Here is a 27,037-nt window from a genome sequence, read left to right on the forward strand (position 1 = left end):
AGTTAAACAAACTCGAAATAATCACTAAAAATATCTCGAGGCAAAAAAAAAAAAAAACGTTTATCAAACCAAATTTCAAGAATAACGTTAGCCTCATTATATCAAAATAAAGAGTTGTTGATGATCATCATCAAAAGTAGTAGTAGTAGTAGTAGTAGTAGTCGATCAATTTCTGTTAAGGTGAAATCTCACAGAAAGAAAGATCCAGAAATCCCGAGATTAAAATTCTTCATCGAAACAAGCCATATAACCCATACAGGGGGGATACTAAAAAAAGTGAGAACAATTAAAGATCTTTAATTTACAATGACAACAACAACAACAGAACAATAAGAAATGTAGTGAGTGAGTGAGTTACGTGATTATCATTAGATAGATTAGAAATAAAGATAAATAATAATAGAAATAATTGACAGACAGACAGAACAATAATAATACTTGGCAAAATTCTCTTAAAGTTGCCGGTGGGTGTGAAAGAAAATTAGAACTTAAATATTATAACTCTTTTAATCATTGCTTTGTGTGTGTATATATGTGTGGTTGTGTTATGTTTTGACTAATCAGTTTACCTCTTTTGATTCATTTGTGGTAGTTTTGGGAAACAAGATAAGGAAGGAGATACAGATATCAATATGGCTTATATGGCTTATATGGCTTATATGGCTTAGAATGATTTTTTCTTGGCAGCAATGAATAGGAATTGAGTCATGACACAGTTGCTGCAATCAAGTCGGATCATTTTCAATCCAAGAAAAGTGGAACTAAATTTCCACCGGAAGAAAATATAAGCAGTTGTTGGTTCCATTAGTTAAGTTGGAAGGATTCTGAATTATTTAGTATGGATTTAGTTAACTATTACTTTTCTCCGTGTTTCCCCCCCCCCCTCCCTCCCTCCACCTACTCACCAACTCAGCTCTCCCCCTTTGCTTTTAGTAAACAATAACAACAAAGATAATCTAACCAACTTAGAAATTATTTAGATTCAGTAATTCAAACACCAACAACAACAACGACTAAAAAAAAAGTTTACTATCAACTTGTTATGCATGCTCTAAATTAGAAAAAAAAAAAGTTGATTGTTTTTTTTAAAAAAATATTGAACTAATTTAACTAAACTAAATTCAGATAATATAACGGCATCTTCAATCGAGCAACAATTACAATCAATAATATAAGACTAAAAAAAAAAATAGAGAAAACATTATTTCAGAATTGCTTTGCAAGATAGATTTAAGCTTCAATCATTATTATTGTTATTGCTATATTCAAAAAAAACAATATACTGAATTCTTACCTCTCCCTTACAACTCCTCTTTTTATTCTTTTTTAAAACCCCTCTAAATTCATTTAAGACACCTGAGTTATTGTATTTCAACAATAGAAATTGAATTAGGTTGTTATAGCAAGCGATTCGAGGGAACTAAAGTCATAACATTGTTAAATAATCATTCGTATAATAATAATAATGACCGTATCGAGATTGTTTATAGTTTATAGGACACGGAAATAGTAATGGTAAATCTAGACTTTTAAACATTTCCATAAATCTATCATATTCCGCCTTTCCCTCATTACTTCCCCCTTTTTTTTTTATTAAAGTGTTAATGAGTCAATTCCCACTGTCACTCAGTCAGTTAATTAGTTGCAATAATTGTGCCTTAAAGTATGTTAACTATTAAAAAAATATACACTAAAGTAAAAAGTATTACTATTGTGTTTGTCGTCTTTGAGTTGCTTTGAATGAAACAGTAATCGGCATTTCTTGTCTTCTTTTTTTTTACTCCAAAAGAAAAACCAAATATATTGCAAAATTGGATTTTTTCACAACTAAAAACTTAATTCAATCCCCCACTCCGCTCTCTCCCCCAATTTTCAGTTTGATTAGTAAGTAAGTAAATAAGTAACTTGCTTAATACATGTAGAGTCTAAAGGTTTCATCAATGTTTAAACTATGCAGTTGTTGCGGTGGTTAAAGCATATTATATATGGGAATTGCAGTCGGGTTTGTTCATTGCAGTTATTCGTCCGTTTATGGAAAAACATAATAAAGCAAAACGGAGAAAAGAAAAGATATCTATTAAAGACGACAGTTATTCAAATGATATTGAGAGTTGTTGATTGCTAAAATAATATCAAATAATAGTTTGTGTATATCATATCTACAAATTATGTATTATTATGTTTTACCCCCTTTTTTTTTGTGGACACAATATCTTGAAAAGCAAGAACTAATTGATGTGTATTACTATTACTACACATATATGTTTTTTAGTCAAAGCTACTAATTTGTTGAAAGTTTCAAAAAACTAACAAAAAGTAAATTTTTGATGTTCCGCCTCTTCCTTCCCCCCCGTGCCTTATTCTTCAATGCCAATTTTATGTTAACCCTTGAACAATAAATGGTATTCCGTCTCAAAGGAATCATGGGTTAACAATCTCTTTGTATGGTTGGCGATTTCCATCCCCCCCCCTCCCTCCATATTATTTCAGAAAAGAAGTATTATCTAAGAAATCTCTGCAATTGTCAATTCTGCCAAGATATAGAAGAACAAAGAGACACACCATCAACACTACCACCACCACCAAATTGACAGTTCAACAACAAAAACACTTTAAAAAAGCCAACAAAATCAGCACACATGCAGCATGTGCATGAACAAAAAATTAAAATTTTCTGAGAACAATAGACAACAGATGAAAACTAAAAAGATTATATAACCACGCGATTTGAAACAATTAGTGCATTTTGATTGTGTATTCTAGAGCTCTCCATCATTTATTTCATCTTGGAAATGGATTATTAGAATTATATAGAGTAGAAATGCATTATCTAAAAAAATAAAAGCTATTTAAACTTAATTATTGACTACGTACTGATCTTGAATTGATGTTGAGGAGGAATATAGTTTGGTCAGATTGACCAGCTGTTGTTGTTGTTGTTGATCATGTTAAGTTTTCTTGTTTTTTCATCTTGTAACCATCATGATTACCAAGAATAAGTATAGTTGTGTACAAAATCATACAGACCAATTCATGCAATAAACATCCCATATTCCGACTCATCCACCCACCCATTCACCAAACAACTCTAATAAGAACTATATACACACATATTAACATTCCAAGAATCCAATGAAGCGATTTAAAGCCATGGGAAGATAGATAATGTTAAAAAAAAAAAATAAAACTACTTGTGCAGTTTACATTTGAACGACAACGACAATAAATAATAATAATACCATACGTGATGTAATATTTAGTATTTCTCTGAGATAGATTTCTACTTTAAAAAAGTTCTTTCAATTGTTAAGATATATGTTGATCACGTTCTTCTGTTGTTTTCATTCTTTTGCGTAGTTCCAAAAAAAAAAAAAAATTAAAATCACTTCACAATCGCATATTAACAACAAAATATGGCGTTATTTATCAGGTTAGTGTTGGGTGACAGGACGGAATAGAAGATTTAGAACGTGTTACTACCGACTAAACAATACTGAGGACTTCTTTATTGAAACACAATTGGTATACTTCTCGTACAAATATGTTCTTTTTTCTTGGTGGTTCTAGTTCCAATTTCTTCTTTTACAACTATTATCAGTTATTTTATGAATTAAATCAACAGCGTTCTACATTCGTATCAATTGACCAGCAAAAAAACCTCAGTATTGCACGGTTACTCAGTGACCAAAGTTACCAATTATCAAACGAAAAAATAGAAAAATAGAACATCTCTCCCAAATGGTCCACGGTTTTGATACTATTTCCCCAAAAAGCCTGAAAAATGCCATTGATATTATATTTGTTCGTCACTGTCCAATGATTTTGGAATAGCAGCAGCAACGCCTCTTTTAGAAACAATCCAAATCCAAATACGAATTGATCTAAAAAGGAACTAACCTCAATTCACTACCAACAAGAACAAGAACAAGAACGAAAAATATAACCCGAGTTCAAATAAAGAATAGTCAAGCTCAATCATTTAAGCATTTGCACATGTATGAGTTATACAAAGAATCTTCAACAATAGCTTGATTAAAAATAATACAGTCTATATTGTGTTGATTTTTTAACGCATCTCCGAATTTGTAACGCGTAACCCAACAACCAACAGCAAGAACAAGAGTATGGACAAGAAGTAGTTATTATACACCCCCCCTCCTCTATTTCAAAAACAAAAAACTGTACACTCTTAAATTCTTTATCCAATACATTAATTAAATCAAATTAAAGAATCATATTGGTTATAATTTTTGAAGGTATGGATTGGAAATATTAGAAACGGAAAATCCCAACAGCTTGTTGTTGTTGTTGTTGTTGTTTATATTTGACTTTTTTAGTTTCATATTTTTTTTTTTCTTATTGTTAAAGAAATTAAGAAAATGCATTTTGTGTTACATAAATAAACTATTTTAGTTTTGTGTAATGTGGAAATTTTACAGCTTTTGCAGCTTTTTATCACCACACACACTACTTTTGTATATTTCTTTTTCCTCTTTTATTTTTTGCAGTATTATATTTTATTGTGTTTTGATGCATTGATAGAATTAATCACCATTCTACCAACAACCACCCAYCCACCCACTCACTCATTCACTTACTCACTCACTTTTAATTACCATTCGGATTAGGTTTTTGTACTCTTTTTAAAAAGAATCTCCTTATTATTGCAAAATTGTCTTCTTTTTACTTTGTTGCCGTTGGAATATCTTTCTTTCCTTTCCTTTTCCTCTTTCCCTCCCCCCTCAAAATCCTTTGTTCTAATTTCAACTTTTCAATATAATATATAAATAAACCCAATTTCTCCCATTTTCAATTTCTTCTATATCTTTCTTTTTCCTTTTTAAAGGGACTAATTAATCATCTTCATATCAAATATCATTAATCTTTTGATCAATTAATTCACACTCGCTTTAATTAATTTATCAAATCCAAGAAATAATAATAATAATGAAGGTATCTACTATTTTTGCTGCTGCAAGTGCATTATTTGCTGCTACCACCACTTTAGCTCAAGATGTTGCTTGTTTGGTTGATAATCAACAAGTTGCTGTTGTCGATTTGGACACTGGTGTTTGTCCATTCACCATTCCAGCTTCATTAGCTGCTTTCTTCACATTTGTTTCCCTTGAAGAATATAATGTTCAATTCTATTATACTATTGTTAATAATGTTAGATATAATACTGATATTCGTAATGCTGGTAAAGTGATTAATGTTCCAGCTCGTAATTTATATGGTGCTGGTGCCGTTCCATTTTTCCAAGTTCATTTAGAAAAACAATTAGAAGCTAATTCTACTGCTGCTATTAGAAGAAGATTAATGGGTGAAACTCCAATTGTTAAAAGAGATCAAATTGATGATTTTATTGCTTCTATTGAAAATACTGAAGGTACTGCTCTTGAAGGTTCTACTCTTGAAGTTGTTGATTACGTTCCAGGTTCAAGTTCTGCTTCCCCATCGGGTTCTGCTTCTCCATCTGGTTCCGAATCCGGTTCTGGTTCTGATTCTGCTACTATCAGATCTACTACTGTTGTTTCATCTAGTTCTTGTGAAAGTAGTGGTGATTCTGCCGCTACTGCTACTGGTGCTAATGGTGAATCCACTGTTACTGAACAAAACACCGTTGTTGTCACTATTACTTCTTGTCATAATGATGCTTGTCATGCTACCACTGTTCCAGCTACTGCTAGTATTGGTGTCACTACGGTCCACGGTACTGAAACTATTTTCACTACTTACTGTCCATTAAGTTCTTATGAAACCGTTGAATCTACTAAAGTCATCACCATCACTTCATGTAGTGAAAACAAATGTCAAGAAACCACCGTTGAAGCTACTCCATCTACTGCTACTACTGTTTCTGAAGGTGTTGTAACTGAATACGTTACTTACTGTCCAGTTTCTTCTGTTGAAACTGTTGCTTCAACTAAAGTTATCACTGTTGTTGCTTGCGATGAACACAAATGTCATGAAACTACTGCTGTTGCCACTCCAACTGAAGTTACTACTGTTGTTGAAGGTTCTACTACTCATTATGTTACTTATAAACCAACTGGTTCTGGCCCAACTCAAGGTGAAACTTATGCTACTAATGCTATTACTTCTGAAGGTACTGTCTATGTTCCAAAAACTACTGCTGTCACCACTCATGGTTCTACTTTTGAAACTGTTGCTTACATTACTGTTACTAAAGCTACTCCAACTAAAGGTGGTGAACAACATCAACCAGGTTCTCCAGCTGGTGCTGCTACTTCAGCTCCAGGTGCTCCAGCTCCAGGTGCCTCAGGTGCTCATGCTAGTACTGCTAACAAAGTCACTGTTGAAGCTCAAGCTACTCCAGGTACTTTGACACCGGAAAATACCGTTGCTGGTGGTGTTAATGGTGAACAAGTTGCTGTTTCTGCTAAAACTACTATTTCTCAAACCACTGTTGCTAAAGCTTCAGGTTCTGGTAAAGCTGCCATTAGTACTTTTGAAGGTGCCGCCGCCGCTTCAGCTGGTGCCTCAGTCTTGGCTTTAGCTTTGATTCCATTAGCTTATTTCATTTAAGTTTAACATTCTCCATTCACACTTTGATTCACAATCAACTATTTCGCATAAGACAATATACCCCCACCCCCCACGTTATTAACTTTCTACAATCATGTTATTATTTTTTCCATTCTTAGATTCATATTTCAATTATTCCTTCATTTATTATTATTATAATTATCAACTTTATTAATTTTTCGGTTATTAAATTATTAAGAGTTGCTTCAATTCTGTCCTTACAATCATTATACCAACTATCATGAACAGAAGTTGAAGAGTCTTATGATTTATGTATTATCTTAATTCATTATTATTATTAGTTTCGGTCACAAATTTTTTTTTTTTTTCACCTTATTTAGCATTCAGTTCTTGTTTTTAAGAAGAAATTGTTATTTAAGATATATATATATACCCCCCTCCTTAGTTTTTTACTACTTTACAAATTTAATTCTACAATTTTTTGCATATCTTGAATGTGAATTTTGTTTGTTAGTTTGTTGGTGAGTTCTATATTTTCGTATATTATAGTATTGTATACATACTATTAATCGTTTCGGTCATAATATTAAAATTTTTTAATTTATTTAACTTAACATTCTGTAGAAGAAACCAAATATTATCTGACCTCTTTCTTTCATGGATATAAGACATTCAATAAATTCATTGTTTATATTTGTTGACATTTTTCCATACTTCAATCAAGCATCTCATTAATTAACTAAATAGGAAATCAACTTAAAAGTTTACAAAATGTATGGATTTGGGTCATAATTAGTTGTTGTTGTTGTTGTTGTTGTTGTTGTTGTTGTTAGTTGTTAGTTGACATCAAAAGAATTCGATTGCACTTGAAAACATCACAAAATTGGAAACAAGTGAAAAAACAATAGATCATTGAAGTTATACCACTTCTATGATCTATAAAGAAGTTCTGAACTTATATCCAACAACAATAACTGAGAATAGTGTCAATCCATATTGTTTATGCAAAAGAATCAACAAAACAACAACTCATAACACACACGCGGCTAAGTATAGTCATATCATATTTATAATTCTACAAATAAGGTCAAAAAATAAATATAAAAAACCAAAAATACGAACACCTAAATTATTGTTTATTGTAAGATCTATGGCTTTGTTATTGTATATATACAACTAGTATTTCTTTTGACTCTACCAGTCTAAGTATTTTAACAAATCAAAATAAACAGTCTATACCATATCAATTTTGGCAACTTGAATGATGATGATGTTGATAGTTTTGTAGCGCTACCAATATAAGTCGTGTACTTACTATGAAAAAAAAGTACGTGTCTAAACCAATAAAGGGAGATGGAAAAGAAGATAAAAAAACGGCAATTTCAAAATGTCAATCTCTCGTGTATAACATTTACACTAATTTATACTCAATCTTAACTATCATCATCATCATTAACAACAACAACATAATCATAATCATTTCTATTTAAATTTAAATTATTGAAAACAAAACAATCTCACTTTTTTCATCTTATAACTAAAWTAAATTAAATATTAAAATTATACACACACATTCTTCTTATCATGTCTACATCTGCATCATCAAGAAAGAAACTACTTTTAATGGGACGTTCAGGTTCTGGTAAATCTTCCATGAGATCAATTATATTTTCCAATTATTCAGCATTAGATACTCGACGTTTAGGTGCCACTATTGATGTTGAATTACTGCATTTACGATTTCTAGGTAATATGACATTAAATTTATGGGATTGTGGAGGTCAAACAGTATTTATGGATAATTATTTTACTAATCAAAAGGATCATATTTTTAAAATGGTTCAAGTATTAATCCATGTATTTGATGTTGAAAGTAAACTGATTAATAAAGATATTGAGATTTTTATTAAATCATTAACTAATTTACAACAATATCTGCCAGGGGCAAAAGTATTTGTATTATTACATAAAATGGATTTAGTACAAATTGATAAACGTCAAGAATTATTTGAAATTATGATGGAAAAATTACAAAAAATTTCTAATCCTTATCATTTTAAATTAATTGGTTTCCCAACTTCAATATGGGATGAAAGTTTATATAAAGCATGGTCACAAATTGTTTGTTCATTAATTCCTAATATTAATTTATTTAATAATAATTTAATTGAATTTAATTCTATTTTAGATGCTGAAGAAATTATATTGTTTGAAAAAACTACATTTTTAGTGATATCATCAACAGCATCAATACAACAGCAACAGCAACAGCAACAGCAACAGCAACAGCAACAGCAACAGCAACAGCAACAGCAACAGCAGCAACAAAAATCAATTGATAATGATCAAGATTCAACAAATGAAGAATTGGATCCTAAACGATTTGAAAAAATATCTAATATTATTAAAACTTATAAACAATCAATAACAAAATTAAGAACAAATTTTAAAAATTTAATTATTCGAGGTAGTAATGGAACCAATTTTTATATTGATATTATAACTGATAATATGTTTATTATGATTGTTTTAAAAGATAAAAAAGATACTCAAAACATGATTCAGCAACATGAAGAATTATTGATTTTAGATAATATTAAAGCTGCTAGAAGATGGTTTGAAAAAATTGAAAATAATGAGTAAAACAGCAAGCAAGAATTGAGGATCAAGTAGAAGAGGAATGTATACAAGTACATACCMAMCMAAAGAACCAGCCAACCAACCAATCAACTTTTAATCTTTTTGTATTTAGAGAATATACAATATATTTAGAGTCAAACTTAACAGGTGGGAGTTTTAAGTTTTAATCTGTAATTAAAACTATTAACAAAATCACGAATCAGTTTCTATACAAGTTAATTAGAATTAGAAGAATCTCTGTTGTTGTTGTTGTTGTAAGGTTGGAAAAAGATTTCATGTATGTTGAAGTGTAAGAATAAAAAGAAGAATGTAGTACTGATCTGTTTCTTATCCGAAGAGTGTCACGCGCGTCACGTGAATATTTTTTTTGGTCGTACCGGAAACTACTGCCAGCCCACTGCCCAGCCCAGCCCAGCCCATTTCCCATCCATCTCGTTCATCAATCACCTCTTGTCATAAACGACAAAAAGTTGTTAAATTAAATTTTTCCAACACTAATCTCACAACAACAACAACAACAACAACAACCAAAATTAAAAAAAAATTTCAGCAACACCTTCTACTACCATCAAAAGATTTCTTTAACAGTCAACGACATCTTTCACAATTGATTGTCCCTCTTTAATTCCTTTTCTTTGCTTTTTCATCACCTCTCCACGCTTATTGCATTAGAATTCATCAATTCAAAAAGATATATATTATTCTCTTCCCAACCCAATATTTTTTCACCACCTGTTGTCAAATTTATTCCACATTAAACCACCAATATATACAATGGGCAAATTTTTACAATTATTATCACATCCTATTGAACTTAAAGCAGTTATACAACTTTTTGGATTTAGACAACCATTACATCCAGGTAAAAGAGATGTTAATGATAAAGAATTGGTTAGATGTTATGAATTATTGAATCTAACTTCAAGATCATTTGCTGCTGTCATTGAAGAATTACATCCAGAATTACGTGATGCGGTGATGATCTTTTATCTTGTATTAAGAGCATTAGATACTATTGAAGATGATATGACGATTAAATCATCAATTAAAATCCCTTTGTTGCGTGAATTTGATACTAAATTGAATACTAAAAATTGGACATTTGATGGTAATGGACCCAATGAAAAAGATCGAACTGTTTTAGTTGAATTTGATAAGATTTTGAATGTTTATCATAGATTAAAACCTCAATATCAAGATATTATTAAAAGTATTACTTTTAAAATGGGTAATGGTATGGCAGATTATATTTTAGATGAAGAATTTAATGTTAATGGTGTTGCCACCGTTGAAGATTATAATTTATATTGTCATTATGTTGCTGGATTAGTAGGTGAAGGTTTAACTAATCTTTTTGTATTGGCTAATTTTGGTGATAAAACATTGACAGAAAATAATTTTGCTAAAGCTGATTCCATGGGGTTATTTTTACAAAAAACAAATATTATTAGAGATTATCATGAAGATTTACAAGATGGTAGAAGTTTTTGGCCTCGAGAAATTTGGTCTAAATATACTGAAAATTTACAAGATTTCCATAAAGTAAAAACCCCTGCCAAAGAATTTGCTGGAGTAAGTTGTATTAATGAATTAGTTTTGAATGCATTGGGTCATGTCACTGATTGTCTTGATTATTTATCATTAGTTAAAGATCCTTCTTCATTCTCATTTTGTGCTATTCCTCAAGTAATGGCAGTGGCTACTTTAGCTGAAGTTTATAATAATCCTAAAGTTTTACATGGAGTGGTCAAAATTAGAAAAGGTACTACTTGTAGATTGATATTAGAAAGTAGAACATTACCAGGGGTTGTCAAGATTTTCAAAGAATATATTCAAGTGATTAATCATAAATCATCAGTTAGAGATCCAAATTATTTGAAGATTGGGATTAAATGTGGTGAAATTGAACAATATTGTGAAATGATATATCCAAACAAACAAGCTTTACCTCCAAGTATGAAATCATTACCAGAAAATAAATTTACCAAGATTGTTGCTAGTAGAGAAAGTATTGATTTATCTGTACAAAGAAGAATTGAACAAGAAAATTTCAATTGTAATGTTGTGTTATTTGGTATTGGTGCTTTAATTTTAAGTTTAATTTATTTTGTCCTTTATTGATTATAGAAGATAAATTATTTGCTTTTACACATCAAAGAGTATTATTTATGCATTTACAAAAGATATACTAGTACTACTGCTACTGCTACTAATAATAATAATAAGAATAGCTAGCTACGTATACATATAATTTAATAAACTAGATAAAAAAAAAAAAAACAACATACCCGTATTACGTAACTTTGGCTGATCTACTGTTAGTTCTTCTCATTGGTTTTTATTGGTCGTTGCAAATACCTACCAACAATGAACAATATTAATAATTAAATCATTAGGACAAGTATTTCTAATTAGTAATCTGGGCTATGCTTGATTGTCAAAAAATTTTTTACTTTTATCACTTCGCCAAGATTGTGGATCTAATAATGAAGTTACTAATTGTAATTTAGAACCTGTGCCTCGTTCTTGCTCGCTCGCTCGCACGCACTATTTCCGTGATTTCTCATATATTATTGTTCGATCTCTCGGGCTAAGAGTATAAAGTCATATTATTAAATACCCACTTATCCCCCCCCCTCTACACACCCCCACAAGATAAATCATCACACCAAAAAACTTACCCACAATTATCATTCTTTTCTTCTTTCTCAACATCATAATTGACAGTTTTTTATAATGGTAGAAGACTCTATATTACTAGTCGATAATTCTCAACCTGTGGAATCATCATATTCTACAAACCCCCCTGTTGCTTCAGGATCTACATCTTCCTCACGACCAACTCCAACTGATACAGTACAATTTCCAATTAAATTAATCAATTGGAGTTTAGATCCCCAAAATCAAACCATTATAACCACCCCGATATTATTACAAGAAATAAATGGTCCATGTCCATTAATTGCCTTATGTAATACCTTATTACTTAATAATGATATACGAACCAATTCATTTATTCTGGATGAAGGTGAAGGTGAAGGTGAAGATGAAGATAAGGGAGTTGATCAATTGAAATTTGAAGCTTTAAATAATTTTAAAACTAATATTATTAATAAATATCATAGTTTAGGAAAAATTGATTTACAACAAGTATTAGAATATATTGGTGATTTATTATTGATACACACAGAGAATAAAACTGATTGGAATAGAAACCACCAGAACTACAACAACAGCAGCCAAAAAGAATTTACTATCGATGAATTATTATTGAAATTACCATTATTACATACCGGGTTAAATGTTAATCCAATATTAATTTCAGGAGATTTTGAATATGATTTGGCAACACAATTATTTGAACTATTTGAATTAAAATTCAAACATGGTTGGATTATTGATCCAATTAATCAACATGGGCACCACCACCAAGAAGAAGAAGGAAATTCTCAAGATTCTCAAAATTCTCAAAATTCTCAAATTTGGACTAATCAAGAATATGGAAAATTAGTTAATTTATTTGATCAATTAGAAAATTTTGATAAAATTCAAGATTATTTATTATTAGATCAACAACAAGATAAAGAGGTTTTGGGAAATAAATTATTAATTGAAAAATGGTTAAATTTAAATCAAACTCAATTAACTTTACAAGGATTAAATAAATTAAATGATGAATTAGATATAAATCAATTTATAATTTTTTTCAGAAATAATCATTTTAATACATTATTTAAAAAATCAAATCAAGAATTTTATATTTTATTAACTGATTCATCGTTTGTCAATAGTAATAAGTCATCAAAAATAATATGGCAATCATTAAATAGTGTATCTGGTAAAGATGATTTGTTTTTCATGGGTGATTTCACTCCAGTCTTGGATATTGATCAAGATTTACCCAATGTCAATACTAGTAAACTTGGTGGTGATATTTATTCTCAAGATCAAAATCCAGATTATTTATTATTGAAACAATTACAAGAAGAAGAAGATCAAAAATATGCTGAAAGATTACAAAATAATTATAATAATAAATCACGTCAATCTAAATCTAAATCTAAATCAAGTTCAACAACAAAATCGAGCCTTTCACTGAATCTAAATCCACTGGATCCAACAACAACAACAACAACAATTACTGAAAAATTGAATTCAAAAGAAGTTATCAATAAAGATGAAAAGAAAAAGAAGAAATTAAATTGTACAATTGTATAAATTATATAAAAGTACACACAATTATATACTAAAAATATTACACTATTAATGTTCAAATATTGTTTAAATATTTATTTAGATGTCCATAAAATCATACGATTTTATGTTTGTGTCCAATTAATATATTGGTAACGTCCATATAAATATGGACGTTGTTCTCTCTTTCTTTTACATAATATAGTTTATATAGATTAACCAATATAAATATAAATAATATGTCAACCACCATCACCTCCATGCTCGGTAGATTGAATCAATTAACATCATCATCATCATCATCATCATCTATTCTTCTTTAGTCTCAACTTCTTGTTGTTGTTGTTCTTCTTCTTGTTGTTCCTCCTCTTCCTCTTCTTCTTCTTCTTCTTCATCTTCTCCTTCATATTCCATAGGATCATATTCAGACCTTATAGTATCCAGTCTTTTCAATTCATTAGTTGAAGGTTCTCTCAATATAAAATTTATCCCATCATAAGTTCTTTCTTTTATAAATTTATTGATTTCTGAATTTGTAGAAGCACGATGTTTTTTCAATTCAATTTTACCATTAATTGGATAATAATATGCCATTTTTCTTTTCCTCTTAAAGTTGTCCTTGGACACTGGATCTTCAATTTCATCAGATACAAATTTAATGGCCAATTCTTCATTTTCATGTTCAAATGGTTGATAAGTCATATCATAATTTTTAGTATATTTGAATTTATAAGTTTCTAAACTTTCTTCATCTTCATCTAATAAATTTATTGGTTGTTCCTTTTTTGTTGAATGTAATTTTTCATATAAGTCATTGATTTGTTCTTCATTGTCGTTATCGTTAGCAGTAGTGGAAGTGTTGGTTGCATCAAGCAGATACATGGAAATCCATTCACCTCCTTCCAGTTTAATTGGTTTGAAAAGTGATGATTCTAATGCCCGATCAAATAATTTTTCATCAAATTTTTTATCATTTTGTTGTTGTTGTTGTTGTTGTTGTTGTTTTAAATTATTCAATTCACGATTTATTGAAGCACTACCCATAAATCTTAAATTTAAAAATACATTATCTAACATTGATGTATCAGGTAATAAAGGCCAAGTATTTACTGCTCGTAAATGTTTCTTTTTCGGGTGTTTAATATTTTTTAAATCATATAATGATTCATTAGCAACAGTAAAACTTTCTTCAACATTTTGTAATTGAGAATCAGCATCAAAATGTTCATCTTTTGATAATTTTTCTTTCACTTTAATTTCTTCAGTAGCAGTATTTAAATTATTCCCTCCTTTTGATAATGGTCGATCAGATATATATTCTGTTCTTCTTAAAAATGAAACTTCAGGTTCATTTTTCAGAATTTTCCCAATTCCTGCATCTCTTAATAATGCACGATCATTAGGATGTAATTGATTATATTTTAATTTACCAACACTTTCATTCATTTTATCTTCCGATAAAAACCCTCGATTATTAATTAAGTTTAAATCTAATCCTAATTGATCATCAATTCTTTCCATTAGATTTTGGAAATTTTCTTTACGAAATAATGATGATATTAAATATTCTCCTTCTTGTTGAGTTGAAATGGGATCAGTAGTATTATATTCAATGAATTTTGGATTTAAGGGTGGTGGGGGAAGATTATTAGTATAACGCACTTTGGCAATATAATCTTGCCTTATTGGTTTCAGTGATTTATTTGAGGACATTATTTGGTGAAAATCTATATCTGGAAGGGAGCACGTTGATGTTTAATGAGAGGAGGGGGGGAGGGGGGGGGAGGACGTTGATGTTGTCTATCACAATTGTTTTTGGTTCAAGTGTCGTTGAAAAAAAAAAAAAAAAAAATTGCGTCTGTTCATCAAACAACGAGAAATCTCAAAATTGTGATACTTAGTACACGACCAGGACTTTTTATGTTCTTAGTGCAAACTATACACAACAATTTTTTACTCTCTACGTTTTACTCTTTACGCTTTAATTTTCTATACTTTTAGTAGTAAGTATTACTTAAATTACAAATACAACTACTTGAACATTTACTCACTCCTTCATTGTTTGAATTGGGTAATGGTTTTAATAAAATCTTCACCTTGTTGTTGAGCAATTGATTTTTCCAATTCAGTAACTTCTCTAGAACCATCAGCTCCAGCAAAAGTACCAGCACCCCATGGGGATCCACCATGAACTTCATTTAAATCAGCTAAACGAGGAGAGCCATATCCAAATGGAACATAAACAATACCATGATGAGCTAAAGTGCTCAAGGTATTAATAACAGTAGTTTCTTGACCACCACCTGGAGTACCAGTAGAAACGAAAACACCAGCATATTTACCTCTTAAATCACCACGAGCCCATTGTCCACCAGTTCCATCCCAAAATCCTTTCCATTGAGCTGGCATATTACCAAATCTAGTAGGAATACCAAATAAAAATGCATCATAATTATTCAATATTTTTGGCTCAGCAATTGGGATATCTGGTTTTGGTGGAGCTTTAACTAATTTCAAAATTTCTGGAGTTAAAGTTTCTGGAACTTGAAATAAATCTGGTTTAACCCCAGCAGCTTCAATACCAATTTTAGCCGATTCAGCTAATGTATAAACGTGATGATATAAAGAATAGATAATAATTGCAACTCTTGGTTTAGACATGATTGCTTGTAAATTTTTCAATTGAAAAGCAAAAGAAAGAAAGGAAGAAAGAAAGAAAGAAAAAGGAAGAAGAAGAAGAGGAAAGAAACTAAAACTGTGGGAAAACACTGTGAGAAAGTCGTCGAACGGTGAGATGGTGGTGGAATAGATGGTTATGTAACAGTGATTGATTTTTACTCCATCAAGTATTGCAATATGCACAATGAGTTAAATATTTGTATTTGTTTGTTGCTCTACTACTACTTAGTCACTACATGAAATTGAGTTTCATCTTACATAATCCTTACTAAGGGATTTGATTACACATAGATACGCGATGGACCAATTCATATTCAAGTTATAACTACCTAATGAATACTTGATCTACAGAACAAAAGTGGGAACGGTGTAGAATAAATTGAGTGATGGATCCAGAAAAAGAGGTCCTTTTTTTGGCGGGGGTTCGGTATTCTATTTTTGGGATATAGTTCGGCAAGTTAGTTTAAACAAGTTCTGGGCTAAAAGTGTACAAATGTACTGATATACACCTATTAACAACAATTCCAATCTTGTTTAATATCATACGAGGTATGTCAAACCATTAAACTAACATATTACATTCTCTATAATAGACAAAGCCAGCCTAAAATCTACCTACCAAGGATAAAATGTCAAACTAAGATTTCATAGAAATCCTTTTTCAGTTGGTAGCGATACACTCAACTACATACATTATATAAATTCTTGGAGAGTAAATTAAAACCTGCCAGAATTGTTCTAAATTATTGAAATAGACAGTTTTAAAACTGTTAAAATGCAAGCAATCTTATGTTTATTTACCAATGTTATTCCCAGAAACAAATGACTATATTTTATTAATAATTGTTATACTTGAGTAATAATAACTCTCCGGGTAAATAAATTATGATTTTTTCACCACCCAATTAAAGTGTGCGAAATTATGATTGAATGAGAAAGAAAAAAAATATCAACAAGAACACTTTCATTATTGGATAAGTTTTTAACTAATAGTTCACCCATCATTAATTAACCTATTCCCTATCTATATATTCAGAATAATGTTGAGAATAACTAGATTATCAACTAGACAGCTTGTATTTTTACGTTTCAATTCATCAGTAACATCAAGACCAGATGTAGCAAGACCAGAAGCATCACAATTAACCAAAAAAGATTTACAATCAAATGCTTTTGCCAATCAAGCTCCCAATAGAAATGTCACTTGGTCTCCATCACAAGAAGAAAGAATAGAAATCATTAGTAAATATCCTTATAGATTTGTTCAAAAAGATTTAGAAGAACAACCAAGACCTTATGCTGCCATAGATTTAATTGCTAAAGAACCAATCAAATATTTAAGTCATGAACAAGGTAATATTGCTGTTTGTGATGGTAATAGAGGTAGTACTTTACAAGGACATCCTAAAGTTTTCATTAATTTGGATCAACCAAAAGCTGCTACGTGTGGATATTGTGGATTAAGATATGCCAAAGAAGAATTTAAAGAATTAATTGAAGCTGGTGAAGCGTAAAGATATTAGGGGGGGCGGGAAAAGAAGATCATTATTTGGTTGTTTGTTTTTTTTTTTGTATATTAGACAAATACAATTTGAATGCATAATTTATTTTTGTTTTTTTATATCAAAGAAGGATTTGTAAAATTTGGAGGGGGTTATGTTAAAATGGATATGGAAATTTATTCAATAATGGTATCAATAACAAGCAGGAACTGGTCTCAGAATGCCTTGTGAAGGTTTACATTTTATTATGAAGAAACTAACATTGACTAACTACTCTTTAAAATAAATAAATGCATTTTAATTCGTCTATACCAAATTACTATAGTCCTACCCAAGTTCTAACTAAATCTCTAACGGCACCAACACTTGCCATTATAACCATTATAGTACCAAACACTGAAAAACTTAAACTTGACATTGAAGCAGCTCTAGGATCAACATTCAATAAATGAGCCGTTGCGATAGCTCCACAATTAATTCCTAAAGTTACCCCTCGAGTGACATAATCTTGTTTATCAACTTTTAAAAATTTAAATAATGGTTCATTTATTAAAACTCCCAAAATCCCTGATAATATTGTACACACGGCCATTAATGAAATAGATCCACCTAATGCTGAAATTAATGGTGTACCCAAAGCCAATGTCACTGATCTTCCAATAAACCCAATTGATCGTTCTGGTTGAATACCAATGGCATGACAAATCACAGGATAAATGAAAAATGTCAATGCAATACTAATGAATATTGTTGGCATTAAAATTGACGCATTCTTAATGAAATCTTTCCGATGAGTAAACATTGGTAATGATAATGCCACAATTGATACATCCATTAATGATGATAAAAAATCACCACATCCAGGCCATTGTGGAGTTGATGTTGGATTATCAGAAGGCACCAAAGTTGATTTAGAATTATTATTTAAAGTGATACCAGTGAATAAATTTAAATAATTTTTACCAGTTTTATAAAATTTCAAATCATCTAAAAAACCTTTTGGTGAATTATGATGGTAGATCAATGAACCAATAAAACAAATAAATAATATTAATCCGGTGGAAACAATGATTGGATGAGCAAATTTTTTTGTGATTGGATATTTTTGAGGAATTAATAATGCAATATAATATGAAATTATGGTTATACTTAAATGATATGGTAAATAAGTATGAATTGATGGTATGTAATACAATGGTAAAGAAATTATAAATAATAATGAATATAATATCCAATCAATATAATTAGTGATAAATATTGTTATTTGTGAAAGTTCAGAATCATCGTCATCTACCTCCACTACTAGTTCTTGTTGTTCAAAAGATCTCTTTGTTTCGGGTGGTGGTGGTAGTGTTGTTGGTGTTGTTGGAATAGATATATTTTGAGAAGAAGTTCTAGGAAACATATCAACGTGATGAGGTTTATGATAAATGGGTTCTGGTTCAATCAAATCAGAAGTATCTTCAAATGGATTTTCATTAATTGGTAGTCGTGGTAATGGTGGTGGTGGTGGAGTTACTTCCTTATTTTCAGTTGGACGTAAACTATCAAGATCTATAGTTGTAATATCATCTCTCATACTAGTAATACCTTTAGATTTAGATTTGGATTGTAAATTTTGTAATTCAATTTCTTCTTCTTCTACTACTACTTCTTCATCAGAATGAATTTTATCATCTTTATTATGACCAAATTTATTAAAAACAAATTTCAAACCTTTTATTAAATTAACATCAACAAGAATTAATATTATCATCCCCACAATAAATACTCCAGCAATTTTTAAACATTCAATAAATGTAATTGGATCAGATAATGGTAATATTACAAATGAAGGTATAAAAAATACATTAATCCATTTCAATGTGAAATTCATTGATGGTTTGATTAATCTTAAATAATTAGTTAAGATCCAATTTGATCCATTTCGTATATGTCTAACGTATACCCTTGAATGACCGTCTTCTTCTTCTTCATTATCACTACCACTACTACTACCACCACCACTCTTTTTAAATTCACTTAAATAACTCAAAATACATAAAAAGATAAGATTAATTAACATTCCTAATACTGAACAAGGAAATTTAATTTTAAAAATATCTTTTAATAAAATATTGAATCCATATAATATTGTCATAATAATTATAATCCCAATGGGGATAAGTAAATAACTATGAATTAAATGATTTCGAGAATACCATATTCCTTGACCTATCAGTTTTAGTAAATGTTTAAATGTTAATGTCTTTTTTGTCATCCAGAATAGTTAATTGACTGGGTTTATCGTTGGTCTTTTTGATATAAGAAAGTGTTTTTAGAAAGAAAGCATTTGGAGGAAAGATGTACCGAGGTTGGTTGATGTTGATGATAACTTTTTCTCTTTCCACCACCCCCCCCACCAAATTTGCGAATCAGCCCCGCCAGTTGCCGATTGCCGGAGCCGGATACTTCAATTTTGATAAGGCCAATGGAGATGACGTTTCTTGTTATTTAATCTCATTTGTATAAAATGATCAATTATCATTGGTTTAAATATTGATATAATAAGATTAATTAACAATCTTTCTAATAGTTGTTGCTTTATTTTTATATTTTAATGTCTTGTGATAGCAATTGAGATCAAACTCTCTGTCATAGAAGAAGTACATTGTATTTCCTTGTGCCACCAAAGTTTACAACTATTTAATCATTATTACCAAAGATTTGTTTTAAAAATTAGATAGCTTAGCATATATAACAAATCAAACTTACGCTAAGAGCATTTTTTATTCACCTTTAATACTTATGCAAATGATTTATTGGGAAGGGGGGGGATAAGGGGCCAGAGGCCCATTTATACACCTAAAAGTTCTAACATACCACAAATTTCTTTAGCTTTTAAGCATTGACTAATTTCTTGTTTCAAATCATTTGGTTTAATATCATCAATTGAACCACTAGCACCAAGATATTTCTTATAACTCAGCATTAATTCATTAACACTTTTATTAGTTTTATTAGTTATTATTTTTGAACTTTCAATTATATGATCTTCTTCTTCACCAGTATAATCTCTACCTTTCATCATTCTAGCATAACCACCAGATACATCATTTTTAATTCCTTGTTTAACTTTAGGTTCAGTTTTTTTAGTTCTTATAGAAATTAATCCTGATGTTAATCCAGCAACAAAATGCTTTTGATTAATTGGTGATACACCACATGATAAAACTCCACTACCAAATTTCCAACCAAATTGAACTTGCCAATTAGTTGAAGTATAATCAAATACTTTAATGGTAGAATCTAATGACCCTACCATTAATCCATTGGTATGAGTATTTGATAAGCATGTAGTTGATTTATTAAAATTGTTTAATTGATGAATTTGACTCATTCTATTTAAATCCCAAATTTTAACATAAGGTCCACCAGCACTAACTAAAGTATTTGAAGATACAGCTAATATATCTTCAACAGGGTTTTCTTGATCAAATTTGGCAACAACACGATGAGGATCCCTTACATCTAATATTCTTACATTTCCATCATAACACCCAGTAACTATTAAATTGGAATCTCCCGGGATGAAATTAACACTTCTTATATAATCTTCATGATCAATATTATCAAATTGTATAATGGGCCCATTAGAAGTTTGAGAAATATCATAAACTCGTAACATTCTATCATCTGACCCCGTGATTAATTGATTCCCAATAGTGGGGTGAAATTTTGCCACATGAGTAGGATGGGAAGAAGGAGTTAAGCTAACTAATAAATTTCGTGGTTGATAACTATCATATATTGATACTAATCCTGATGCATCACTAGCAACTAATAATTTCCCATCATATCTATAATTACCAGAATATACTACATCTTTAAATCGTGAGAAAGTTTTTATTACTTGTCTGGTTTTAGATGAAAAAACTTGAATTTTAGTTGCTGAGGCAATAGCAAAATCATTAGGTGTTGTAGGATTGAATTCAATACTGGTTATCGGATGATTTTCTTTAATTAATTGAGGAGTTATATAACTTCTCCAATATCTTTGTTCAGGTGTTGTTTTGGATGGTAAAGTTGGAGCCCTAGCTTGTGGAAGATCCTGTTTAGTAGATGACATGGCTGATAGAACTCTTTGACTAATTTATAGTATTGATTAGATGTAAATGAGTGAATGAGTGAATGGAATGAAAAAAAAAAAATTTGGATTGGACTGTACTAAACTCATCGCACACACACGCCATTAAGTCAAAAAGAACAACCAAAAATGATTGTAATAAATTGTCAACACTCACACGACTGACCGACCAACTGACCAACCAACTACATTGATTGATTGAATAATGTTACAAGTGTGTGGTGGAGTTTATAATCTTTAATAAATGGAAGGTTATACAATATGTAGATTAAAGAATTGATAAGATTGATTGGAATTTATAATGTAAAAAGTGTAGTAGTTTTGTAATTACCTGACTCTTGAAAACATATCTGTAAAATTTTTCATTGAATTTTTTTGCAATTATTTAGTGAAAAATATCAAACATAGTTTTATACCATAATTTATAGTATTACTATGTACCTATACAATAATAAATAAATGTTCAATACTTAATAGAAAAGTATTTCAAACAAACAAATAACAATTGAGTTAACTATCAGTCTTACTATATGATAAAATTGTATTGCAAAACACGTTTTGGAAATTAGATTAACGTTGCGGCCCAAACTCAACTTAACTTAACTCAACTCAACTCAACTCAAATTTTTTTTTTTTTTTTTAAATCAACAATTTAAAACAATCCTTTTATTCTTGTAGTTTTATATTTATTATTTCATAATTCATCCTTTCTTCATTACCCTCCGTTTATTCCCTCCTCCCATCTCCCTTCTATAGATTGGAAAGAATTCATGTCAAGTCAAAAACGACAATCCACATTAAGTAGATTTTTCACAACAATTAAACCCTCTCAATCTACAGAATCTACTTTAACGGAAAAAGTATCATCAAAATCACCACCACTACCACCACCACCACCACCACCTACTGCCTCTCCTTCTCTTCCTTCTGAAAAACTATTAGAGTTTGGATTTGATGGAACCAAAGACAGTACCTCTACCCGCACCACCACAACCAAATCAAAAGATGTTGAAAAACGCAAATCAACAACATCATCAGGTTCATCCTTTTCTTCTGAATCTAAACCGAAAAGGCCAAAAGAAAAACGACTTACACCATTAGAGAAACAAATATTAGAATTAACTGAACAACATCAAGATAAAATTTTATTAATTCAAATTGGTTATAAATATAAAGTATTTGGTATCAATGCACTTAAAGTATCGAAAATTTTAAATATCATGTATATCAGTAATGATATTGAAGATACAAGATTTCATTATTGTAGTATTCCTGATACAAGATTACATATTCATTTACAACGAATTTTAAGTCATGGATATAAAGTTGGAGTTGTCAAACAAATAGAATCAACAATTGTTAAACAAATTGAAAAAACATCGAAATCATCTGATGTTATGCGAAGAGAAGTTACTGGGGTTTATACTAAGGCAACATATCTTGGTGATGAATCGAATGAAAATACCAAGGGAAGTTGGGATGGTTTATCATCATCATCATCATCATCATCATCAGATGTACCGGAATATATTGTTTGTATTAATGAAGTTTCCGAGAAACAATTTGCTATTGTTGCTGTACAACCATTAATTGGAGAAGTTATATTTGATAGTTTTAAAGATGATATAAGTCGACAAGAATTAGAAACAAGATTATTATATCTTCGACCCGTTGAAGTTATTGTCATTACTAATGGAAGTTCAGAACAAATTAGTGGACCCACATTAATGACTTTAAAATTAATTAATCATAATTGTAATATAATTCATAAATCAGGATCACCGAGTGAAAATGGAAATGAAAATGAAAATGAAAATGAAAATGAAGCCATTGAAGCCATCATGTCAAAATATTTGAATGAAAAATTAGTTGAATATTATTCAATTAATTTCTCTATCCCTATTCAACAATGTTTTGAATATTTACTTTTATATTTAAATGAATTTAAATTAACTAATATTTTCACCATCCCAGAAAACATTACTAATTTCCAAGATTCAAAAAAATATATGATATTACCAGCCAATACATTAAATTCCCTTGAAATTTTCACTAATACCACTGATCATACTACTAAAGGTAGTCTTTTCAAATTATTAAATAATACTAAAACCATATTTGGTTCAAGACTTTTACAAAAATGGGTATCTAGACCACTTGTACATATACAAGACATTAAAGATCGTCATCAAGCCATTGAAGATTTACAAAGTGAATATAATCATGTTGTTGATTCTATTAGTAATTTCTTGACAAAGATTAAATATCTTGATTTAGAAGGATTATTAAGTAAAATCCATTATTCTAGTACTAACAACAACAACAACAACCTTAGAATAAATCGGAAACAAGTATATTTATTATTATCAAATTTACAAGAAATTTTAATATTGGTTCAAAAATTTGAAAAAAGTATTAAATCATTTAAATTTAAATCATCATTATTAATTCAAATATTTGATGAATTATTAACTATTTCTCAAACGGATATTATTATTATTGAAAATTTTTTATCAATGATTGATCTTTCATTTATTGATTGTAAAGAATCATCAGAACAATGTCGAAAATTTTTCAAAAGAAATAGTTTTGATAGTATTGAACTTCAATATCAAAATATTGCACAATATCAACAACAAATTGAACAAGAACAATTGGAAATTATTCGAAAAGAACTTGGAAATTCAAAATTAAAATATGTTCAAAAAGATGGAGAACGATATCTTATTGAAATTAGAAATAATCAACGTGATAAATTATCAAAAATACTTGATGATAAAGATTACATTTTAATTAAAAGTACTCAAACCATCACTAGATATCGGAAAAAATCCGTCACTGAATATTTAAAATTATTACAATATCATGAAGAAATGTTAATTAAAACATGTGATGAAGAATTTCAAAATTTTTTAAAAGATTTAGATTCCAATTATACATTATTTTATAAAATCATTAAAAATTTAGCAATTTTTGATTGTTTATTATCTTTAACCACTACAAGTTCACTTCCCAATTATACTAGACCAACGCTTATTGATGATGATTTGACCATACTTGTTAAACAAGCACGACATCCTACTATTGAACAATTACGTCCAAATTATGTTGCCAATGATATTAATATTAATATTGAATATGATAAAAATCGAGTATTAATAATCACCGGACCAAACATGGGTGGGAAATCTTCATATGTGAAAACCGTGGCATTATTAACCGTGATGACTCAAATTGGATGTTATTTACCTTGTCAAAATGCTACCATGGGGATATTTGATTCGATATTTATAAGAATGGGAGCCAATGATAATATCTTGAAAGGTTATTCAACATTTATGATGGAAATGTTACAATGTAAAAATATAATTCTGATGATGAGTAATAGATCATTAATTATATTAGATGAAATTGGTCGTGGTACTGGTACTATTGATGGGATTTCTTTAGCTTATTCAATTTTAAAATATTTGATAGAATCAGAGTTTAAACCATTAGTATTATTTATTACTCATTATCCTTCAATTCATGTATTAGAACAAGAATATCCTAATCAATTAGTTGTTAATTATCATATGGGATATCAAGAAATTAAAAATAATACACCAGGAGAGATTCCGGAAATCATTTTTTTATATAATTTATGTCGTGGTGTGGTTAATAATCTGTATGGATTAAATGTTGCTAAATTAGCTGGGATATCTCATGATATAATAAAACAAGCTTATCGGGTTAGTGAAAAAGTGAAATCAGATATTGAATTAAAAGAATATTGGAAATTTGCTCATTCATTAAATAAAGCTTTAAAAGAAGGTGGTAGTAGTAGTCCAAATCAACTTGATGATATAGATTATTATATATTATCTAAACATTCATCATTATAAGAAATCTAACTGGTTAAGTTTTAGGAAATCAATAACTATTTGATTAAAAGTTTGAGGATTATCTAAATATATATGATGACCGGCTTTTTCAACCACTTTAAATTGAGTAATTTTTTCATTTTTAGTTTTAATTTGTTGATAAATATATTCACCTCCATTTTTATTCATCCAATCATTATCACCATAAATCCACATATTATTAATATTATTTTCTACTAAAAAATCAATTAATCCTCGATCGGCAAGAGGTAATTTAGCTAATATTTCCGGGGTAATTAATTTTGTTATAGCAATTTCTCCTGATCCTTGAAATTGATTAAAAATTGAATAAGAATAATTATGTAATTTTAATATTAAATCAATTGTATTTTGATTATTTTCGAAATTTTTAAATCTTTGAAATGACCAATATGATAAAATTTTCGAATAAAATGGTCCAAAATTTTGTAAAAATTCAAATGGTGATTTATTACTTGACCAAAGTTTTTTTAATAACCAATTTTTAGGAAATTTGGGTTTACCCAATTTAGACCAAATTTTCGTGATTTCTTCATTTATAATTATATCATCATCATCATCATCATCATTAGGAACTAATTGGTTTTCATTTTCGTTTTCATTTTCATTTTCGTTTTCATTCTCAAAATGTAATTCTTGAAATGGATCAATTTTATTATGTAAATTGAATTGAAATCGTTTATCATTAATTAAACTAAATTCATTAGATTCTGTCCCCATTGGACTAACTAAAATCACATCCGATACCAATTTTTCATTTTCATTTCCAGAAGTACTCAAATTATATTTCATTAAATAACAACAAGATAAATATGCACCCATTGAATGACCAATCAATTTAAATTGATTAATATTACTTTTAATTCTCCAATTTTCAATTTTATCAATAAACCAATTTTCAATTTGTAAAATTTGATTAATTTTGGCTGATAATGAATTAGGTTCCAATATGAATTCTTTAGGGAATTTAGGTCGACTAGAATTCCCAAATCCTGGTAAATCAATTAAATGTAATCTTACCCCAGGAATCTTTATTACATCTTCAACATTTTTAATAAAATATCCCATAGCTGCCATATATCCATGAATAATTACTATATGTTGTTGTTGTTGTTGATTACCAAATGTAGATTCATTATTATTTTCAAGATAAAATTCATGAATAAAATTTCCATCGTCTAATTTCACATCTATTAGTCTACCAGTTATTAAATATTCTTTATTTACGTGGTCATTATTATTGAGTTCATTCTCATAATCTTGAGATGGGGGGTAAATATATATATCTGAAGGTAGTATTGTCCGAAATAATTCATATTCAATTTGTCGATTTCTTAATCGATCTTGTTTTATTTGATCTGATTCTTCATCATTAGATTCATACATCAATGATCTTGGACTTGTCCACCAATCTTGAACAGATTTTAAAATAGGGATAGAATCAATCGATGTTGTTGAAGACGTGGAAGTGGGAGAATGGGTGG

The 27,037-nt window shown here is 29.4% G+C and overlaps 11 protein-coding genes across 11 annotated transcripts; 6 read left to right on the plus strand and 5 right to left on the minus strand. All coding sequences in view use genetic code 12, as the record gives it.

Annotated features, from left to right (window-relative positions):
* Positions 1-4,947: 4,947 nt before the first annotated feature.
* On the plus strand, positions 4,948-6,549 carry YWP1 (Ywp1p; the record flags this gene model as incomplete). The annotated part of the gene is made up of 1 exon (XM_709369.2): positions 4,948-6,549. The coding sequence occupies one exon, from the start codon at positions 4,948-4,950 to the stop codon at positions 6,547-6,549; it is 1,602 nt and encodes a 533-aa protein (XP_714462.1).
* Positions 6,550-8,094: 1,545 nt separating this feature from the next.
* Positions 8,095-9,153, plus strand: GTR1 (Rag GTPase; the record flags this gene model as incomplete). Its single annotated transcript, XM_709368.2, has 1 exon — positions 8,095-9,153. One exon carries the CDS (start codon positions 8,095-8,097, stop codon positions 9,151-9,153), a length of 1,059 nt encoding a protein of 352 aa, XP_714461.2.
* A 771-nt stretch (positions 9,154-9,924) lies between these two features.
* On the plus strand, positions 9,925-11,271 carry ERG9 (bifunctional farnesyl-diphosphate farnesyltransferase/squalene synthase; the record flags this gene model as incomplete). The annotated part of the gene is made up of 1 exon (XM_709367.2): positions 9,925-11,271. One exon carries the CDS (start codon positions 9,925-9,927, stop codon positions 11,269-11,271), a length of 1,347 nt encoding a protein of 448 aa, XP_714460.2.
* A 615-nt stretch (positions 11,272-11,886) lies between these two features.
* On the plus strand, positions 11,887-13,368 carry CAALFM_C208620WA (uncharacterized protein; the record flags this gene model as incomplete). Its single annotated transcript, XM_709366.2, has 1 exon — positions 11,887-13,368. One exon carries the CDS (start codon positions 11,887-11,889, stop codon positions 13,366-13,368), a length of 1,482 nt encoding a protein of 493 aa, XP_714459.2.
* Positions 13,369-13,653: 285 nt separating this feature from the next.
* Positions 13,654-15,057, minus strand: CAALFM_C208630CA (uncharacterized protein; the record flags this gene model as incomplete). Its single annotated transcript, XM_709364.1, has 1 exon — positions 13,654-15,057. One exon carries the CDS (start codon positions 15,055-15,057, stop codon positions 13,654-13,656), a length of 1,404 nt encoding a protein of 467 aa, XP_714457.1.
* A 342-nt stretch (positions 15,058-15,399) lies between these two features.
* On the minus strand, positions 15,400-16,005 carry PST2 (Pst2p; the record flags this gene model as incomplete). Its single annotated transcript, XM_709363.1, has 1 exon — positions 15,400-16,005. The coding sequence occupies one exon, from the start codon at positions 16,003-16,005 to the stop codon at positions 15,400-15,402; it is 606 nt and encodes a 201-aa protein (XP_714456.1).
* A 1,058-nt stretch (positions 16,006-17,063) lies between these two features.
* On the plus strand, positions 17,064-17,537 carry CAALFM_C208650WA (uncharacterized protein; the record flags this gene model as incomplete). Its single annotated transcript, XM_709362.1, has 1 exon — positions 17,064-17,537. The coding sequence occupies one exon, from the start codon at positions 17,064-17,066 to the stop codon at positions 17,535-17,537; it is 474 nt and encodes a 157-aa protein (XP_714455.1).
* Positions 17,538-17,844: 307 nt separating this feature from the next.
* CAALFM_C208660CA (uncharacterized protein) lies at positions 17,845-19,785 on the minus strand (the record flags this gene model as incomplete). Its single annotated transcript, XM_709361.1, has 1 exon — positions 17,845-19,785. One exon carries the CDS (start codon positions 19,783-19,785, stop codon positions 17,845-17,847), a length of 1,941 nt encoding a protein of 646 aa, XP_714454.1.
* A 576-nt stretch (positions 19,786-20,361) lies between these two features.
* UTP15 (snoRNA-binding rRNA-processing protein) lies at positions 20,362-21,633 on the minus strand (the record flags this gene model as incomplete). The annotated part of the gene is made up of 1 exon (XM_709360.1): positions 20,362-21,633. The coding sequence occupies one exon, from the start codon at positions 21,631-21,633 to the stop codon at positions 20,362-20,364; it is 1,272 nt and encodes a 423-aa protein (XP_714453.1).
* A 788-nt stretch (positions 21,634-22,421) lies between these two features.
* Positions 22,422-25,535, plus strand: MSH3 (mismatch repair protein; the record flags this gene model as incomplete). The annotated part of the gene is made up of 1 exon (XM_709359.1): positions 22,422-25,535. The coding sequence occupies one exon, from the start codon at positions 22,422-22,424 to the stop codon at positions 25,533-25,535; it is 3,114 nt and encodes a 1,037-aa protein (XP_714452.1).
* On the minus strand, positions 25,530-26,939 carry CAALFM_C208690CA (uncharacterized protein; the record flags this gene model as incomplete). Its single annotated transcript, XM_709358.2, has 1 exon — positions 25,530-26,939. The coding sequence occupies one exon, from the start codon at positions 26,937-26,939 to the stop codon at positions 25,530-25,532; it is 1,410 nt and encodes a 469-aa protein (XP_714451.2).
* Between the last annotated feature and the right edge of the window lie 98 nt (positions 26,940-27,037).

The sequence above is a fragment of the Candida albicans genome, chromosome 2, assembly GCF_000182965.3.
Source record: "Candida albicans SC5314 chromosome 2, complete sequence".
NCBI lineage: Eukaryota > Fungi > Ascomycota > Pichiomycetes > Serinales > Debaryomycetaceae > Candida > Candida albicans.